Below are 6,000 nucleotides of genomic sequence, written 5' to 3' on the forward strand. Positions count from 1 at the left end.
GTGTCAGTACTTCCTGACTTGTGTTTTATAATTAGCTAATGGCATTGTGCTATCTCTTAACAGGAACTCCAATGACAACTAAATTTAATGAGAGTGAATTAATCAAAGAAATGGCCATGAAACTGAATGGTAGAGCTCTCTCTCTCTCTCTCTCTCTCTCTCTCTCTCTCTCTCTCTCTCTCTCTCTCTCTCTCTCTCTCTCTCTCTCTCCTCTCCCTCTCCCCCCTCCCCCCTCCCCCCTCTCTCTCTCATACATTCCCTCTCTCATACACTCTCTCTCTCTCTCTCTCTCTCTCTCTCTCTCCCCCTCCCCCTCCCCCCTCTCTCTCTCATACATTCCCTCTCTCATACACACACTCTCTCTTTCTCTCTCTCTCTCTCTCCCTCTCCCTCTCCCCCTCCCCCCCCTCTCTCTCTCATACATTCCCTCTCTCATACACACACACTCTCTTTCTCTCTCTCTCTCTCTCTCTCCCTCTCCCTCTCCCCCTCCCCCTCCCCCTCTCTCTCTCATACATTCCCTCTCTCATACACTCTCTCTCTCTCTCTCTCTCTCTCTCTCCCTCTCCCTCTCCCCCTCCCCCCTCTCTCTCATACATTCCCTCTCTCATACACACACTCTCTCTTTCTCTCTCTCTCTCTTACTTTTTCACAATTCAATGTAGCATGAATAAGTTCATTTATCAACACAATTAAATCTAGAATATTATCTCAATTAGATGTTGAGCATGGGACAAATTTGTGTCTATACAGAGTGAAGGTAGTTTGCTGATGATGAGTGAAGAATGAGGCATATGGCTAAATGTCCTATTGATTAGTAACTTTGAAGAAGGATAAAATAATTTACCTCTGAGAACTAGGGCTTACTGGACAAGATCCAGTAGGTCCCAGACCCATCCGGGGACCCCAGACATCTTTTTTTTTTTAGTTCTTAGTGAAACTACAGAAAAGGAGCCGCACAATTTCCCAACATTTTCGTTAGAAAACATTGAAAATTATAGTGTGGCCCTTAAAGCATTGTGAAAGTGATTAGGAAACACACACATGCACAAACACACACATATGCACAAGCAAAAAAAACAAACCCCAGGGATAAAAATTCTGGCCCATTCTCAAAAGTTCTCATCTTTTGCTCTCCAAATATTATACCCAAATGTGGCTCATCCCATGTGTTCAGAAATAGCAATGTCGTGTTGAAATAGATTGTATCTCACTTCCTTACCAAGAAATCCAAGGATGCTTTTGGTGATTTGCCCTCATCATTTCCACAGACAGAAGTTATGAGGACAAGGTCACATACACCATTGTCAAGCCCAAAATCCCACCAAGCCAGGAAGAACACCTCTTGTTCCAACAGCAACTGAAAAAGGGAAACAGTTCCCTGGATGAAATTCAGAAACTCAAGCATTGGCAAATCCATACAAGTAGACCAGAAACTACTCAGCAGGTAAATTATTCATAGATCTTGCCAATATTTATACTGAATGTTTGAGGATAACAGTTGGACCACTGCCAGTAAATGGGATTTGTATTCCTTGAGTGTCAAATGAAAAATCCTTCTTCTGGAATAATTATTGCTATTAAATGTTATACTGGGTTGTTCAAATGCTCAGATAAAGCTCAGCAAAAAAAAAAGTCGCTGCAGCAGTGTTTACCAAATTTGCAGGCAGGAAAATGGGGTGAAAGAAAATGTAAACAAATTCATAAGGTGAGGACTTCCACCTGGGCAATAGCCTCAGTGGAAGAGGTTTCCTGCTGTCATTGTATCTTTTATTGATATATGGGTAGCGGAAAGGCTATAAACTACTGGAGAGCTGTCCAAACAATGGAAAATTGGCCTTCAAAAATATGTCACTAAATAAGTGCAATAAAACTATTATCTTTTGAAAGATCTTCTAAAAAATAATCTGCCAGCAACTGAATGAGAGGTGATAAGGAAAAAATGCAAGACAACTGGTCTGCACAATATTACTTTGAAGTATTGCATCCATATTAACTTATGGCACTTGTACCTTGCCAAAATTTCATTCCCCAATCCCTTGAAAATAATTTAAATTCAATCAAATCATCCAAAGTTCTTAATTTTTTTATGAGTTTATTCCATATATTTTTTGTTCTGTTTCTCTAAAGTGTTTAGAGGTATTGGCAGGCTGAAATAAGGTTGGGAAAATAAGGCAGAAATATTTTTGCCATTGGTCTAGGTTGCTTGCTGGGAATTATGAAGTAAATAGTAATGCAACATTTCTGGACTATGCTACTTTCTTCTGATTGAAACAGAAAAGATCAAGGTTGATCTCTTTAAAATAATTACTTTTGTCCTTGGGGAATGGTTAGCAATAGCAATAAAGTTTCGGGTTTTTTTCTTGGATAATTTTTCTCCACAATTCATTTGGTAGCAAATAGTGAATTGAATAAGGAAAAAAATGTTTTTATAAGGATTTCTTTTGGTATAACTTTTATGAGTGGGCTATTAAAAAGCTTGTTTTGAATAACCAACTGCTCTTAATTATTTTTTTGTTTCTCTTGTTTCTGTGTTGTTTCTTATTAAAAACAATACGGCATTTCAAAGATTCTATTCTCAGAAAATATCAGAGGTGGAAAAGATGTATTACATTGTAAAATTGTAAAACTGTGTTACGAAAGTGGCTTGACTAAATTAGTAAAGTCCATTGAAAGACCTCTCTAGATTTTTCCAGAATGTTGTAGGCAACTGCCAATTTTTGCCTTCTTATTATCATTCTAGGTGATGGAATATTTCAGGGAGCAACTCAATACCGACAATGAAAGTGGACTGTAATTTCCTTTACAGCAGGGATCATCAAACTTCAATCAAATTCTTCAATCAATTGTGGGAAAGTTATTAAGGAAATAACTGAACTTTGATAGCACTGATGTCTTGATTTATGGATTTCAAATATAAACATTTATCGGGACAGTCTCTGATTTATTCTAACAAGTGTTCATTCTGACAGCTATTTCAGGAATCTAAAAAAGACCTCTGTAGTGCTATTCCCCAATAAACAGAGGAGTTACTTGATTTTTTTTCATAGTTATGCAACTGATTCCTTTTGTATTATTTATTTAGTGTATGGTGATAGTACAATTAGCCAAGTGACTACAGTGTTAGTACAAAGTAGTTATTTGGCTGCTGATCTTTTTGGCAAATTGTATCTTATTGGCACATTGGAATATAATCCTGTAGCAAAATCCAAATGGACAAGGAAATATATCTGTTAACGAAAAAAAATCTCAAAATGTTTATATTGGAATATTTGAGTAAAAAAATATTCTATAGGGATAAATTGGTGGGAAAACTGCACATTTTATCTTGCAAACATATACACATTATTATGCATAATAAAATGTAAAGATTTTATACTAACACTTTCCATCCAAATTACCAAAGAGAAACTCAGATGACCAATCAAGAAAAGATATCACAAATCAAATCAAATCAAATCAAATCTTTATTGCGATAATAGACTAGCATAAGGAGGGTGAGTTACAGTCATTAAAAATCCTAGAGAATCTAAGAGAATTCTTGTGGGTTTATAGAAATTTAAAAGGTTAGTATGTGGAAGACTAGCAAGTTTTAGAGCATTGTATGTGGCAAGCTAAGTGCGCATTAAATCTAATTTATAGCGCAGATTGTCATTTGATGAATGTTGAGTGCTGCTGAACGTTGTATGCTGTAATAGTGTTGGTATCTGAAAGCGGCAGGGTAGTGTATTTACACATGCATACACAGATACAGAGAGAGAGAGAGAATGCACACACACACAAATTCACACAGATTGGATTTTGTTTTTCATTCCTGACCAACAGAATCACTTTTATTCACATTTCAGATGATAAGTCATATTACAGGTTGTCCTTCACTTGCAACCACAATTAGGACCCAACTTCTGCCATTAATGCAATCGCTAAGTGTGTTGTGGCCTGTTGTTGTTGTTGTTGTTGTTGTTGTTGTTATTATTATTATTATTATTATTATTATTATTATTATTATTATTATTATTACTATTACTATTACTATTACTATTATTATTATTATTTTATTCATTAGACATGAACCTCAGTCAACTGAACATTCAAATTGACTGCCGCTGATGGTTGACACGGGTTGCTGCCAGTATCCTAGGTATCAACCAGGTACCTCCTCAAATGTAAGATGCTCCAGTTTGTTGTAGCATTGCTGGAGTTATTGCAGGAAGCTGCAGTTTCTTGAAGTATTTTGCAAAGTTTTTGGACATACTGTATTTTCCAGCGTATAAGACGACTGGGCGTATAAGACGACCCCCGACTTTTGAGAGGATTTTCAAGATTTTTCGTCTTATACGCCGGAAAATACTTACATGCCAGTTGCCAAGTGTCCGACACAACCCCAATTCAGTCCCGTCTGATGCAGATGGTGCAAAGCCCTGCCGGTTCCCGCCCGACGCCGGACGGCTCCGCCTGTGCCGCCTCGAGAGGGAAGGGCGTGAGGCACCTGCCACGGCTCCCTGAGGACTCCTTAGCAGCCAGGGAGTGCGCGCATGCGTAGGACTGCCCTGCCAGCTCCCGCCTGACGCCGGACAGCTCCGCTGGTGCCGCCTCGAGAGGGAAGAGCGTGAGGTGCCTGCCACGGCTCCCTGAGCAATCCTTAGCAGTCGGGGAGCGCGCACATGTGCAGGACTGCCCCGCCGGCTCCCGCCCGACGCCGGATGGCTCCGCCGGTGCCGCCTCGAGAGGGAAGGGCGTGAGGCACCTGCCACGGCTCCCCGAGGACTCCTTAGCAGCCGGGGAGCACGCGCGTGCATAGGACTGCCCTGCTGGCTCCCACCCGACGCTGAACGGCTCCGCCGGTGCCGCCTCGAGAGGGAAGGGCATGAGGTGCCTGCCACGGCTCCCCGAGCAATCCTTAGCAGTCGGGGAGCGCGCGCATGTGCAGGACTGCCCTGCCGGCTCCCGCCCAATGTCGGACGGCTCCGCCGGTGCCGCCTCGAGAGGGAAGGGCATGAGGCGCCTGCCACGGCTCCCCGAGGACTCCTTAACAGCCGGGGAGCACGCGCGTGCACAGGACTGCCCTGCCGGCTCCCGCCTGATGCCAGCCTGCCCTGCTTCCTCCACAGTGAGAGGGGAGGGCGTGCCTTCCCGGGCTCGTCGACTTGCAGCCATGCCAGAGCCGAAAGGGGCTTTTCCTTCCACCCACCCTTTGGAATAAACGCAAGAGCTACCAGGGTCTGGCGTTTGCAAGGGGAAGGGGAAGGGGCTTAGAGGCTCTTGGGGGTGGGAAGGGAGAGTCACATTGGAGGGGGGACTGGACTAAGGAGGCTTGAAGTTGCTTTGCAAGAACGGGGGCGCTCGATTGATTTATGTACTATTTTCCGGCGTATAAGGCGGCTGGGCGTATAAGACGACCCCCCAACTTTTGAGAAGATTTTCATGGGTTAAAAAGTCATCATACGCCGGAAAATACGGTAGTTCCCAGTACAATGGGTATCACTCTTACATGTTTCATCCATAATCATGCAGTTTCGATGGCCAGGTTGCGATATTTCATAATTTTTTCCAGTTCTTTTTCTTCAACTCTGGCATCTCCTGGTACAGCGATATCAGTCAGCTGTATGCTTCAGTTCTCTACAACTGCAATATCTGGTGTTTGTGTTCCAAATGGTGATCTGTCTGTATTCGAAAGTCCCAACAGAACTATCAGAATTAAATAAAGTTCTCAAAGCAAAACTATTAAAGGACTTTTTGACACAAAACATTTATTTATAAGAAGAGGCCAAGACAATCTAGTTCAGGGGTGTTAAACTGGCAGCCCATGGGTCAGATGCATCACATGCAGGCCATGCCCACCCTGGCTCCGCAAAGGCAAAAAGCATCGCAATACGTCATGATACATCATGTGACACAATCGAGTTTGACACCCGTGATCTAGGTGCTAAAAGTATTATATGCTACTTGAAAATAAAGTATCAATATTTTTTTTAAAAAATGTATTTGGTGTGTTTTTAC

At 42.1% G+C, this 6,000-nt stretch overlaps 1 protein-coding gene across 1 annotated transcript in view; it reads left to right on the forward strand.

Moving 5' to 3' along the window:
• BANK1 (B cell scaffold protein with ankyrin repeats 1) overlaps window positions 1–3,009 on the forward strand; it is a 173,810-nt gene extending 170,801 nt beyond the window's left edge. Inside the window, 4 exon segments of the mRNA XM_081332237.1 lie at window positions 1,272–1,447; window positions 2,744–2,794; window positions 2,798–2,824; window positions 2,830–3,009. Coding sequence (XP_081188363.1) covers window positions 1,272–1,447; window positions 2,744–2,794; window positions 2,798–2,824; window positions 2,830–2,883 — 308 coding nt within the window. The 3' untranslated portion in view covers window positions 2,884–3,009.
• The last annotated feature ends 2,991 nt before the right edge of the window (window positions 3,010–6,000 follow it).

The sequence above is a fragment of the Vipera berus genome (genome assembly GCF_964194415.1).
Source record: "Vipera berus genome assembly, chromosome: 7".
Taxonomy (NCBI): domain Eukaryota; kingdom Metazoa; phylum Chordata; class Lepidosauria; order Squamata; family Viperidae; genus Vipera; species Vipera berus.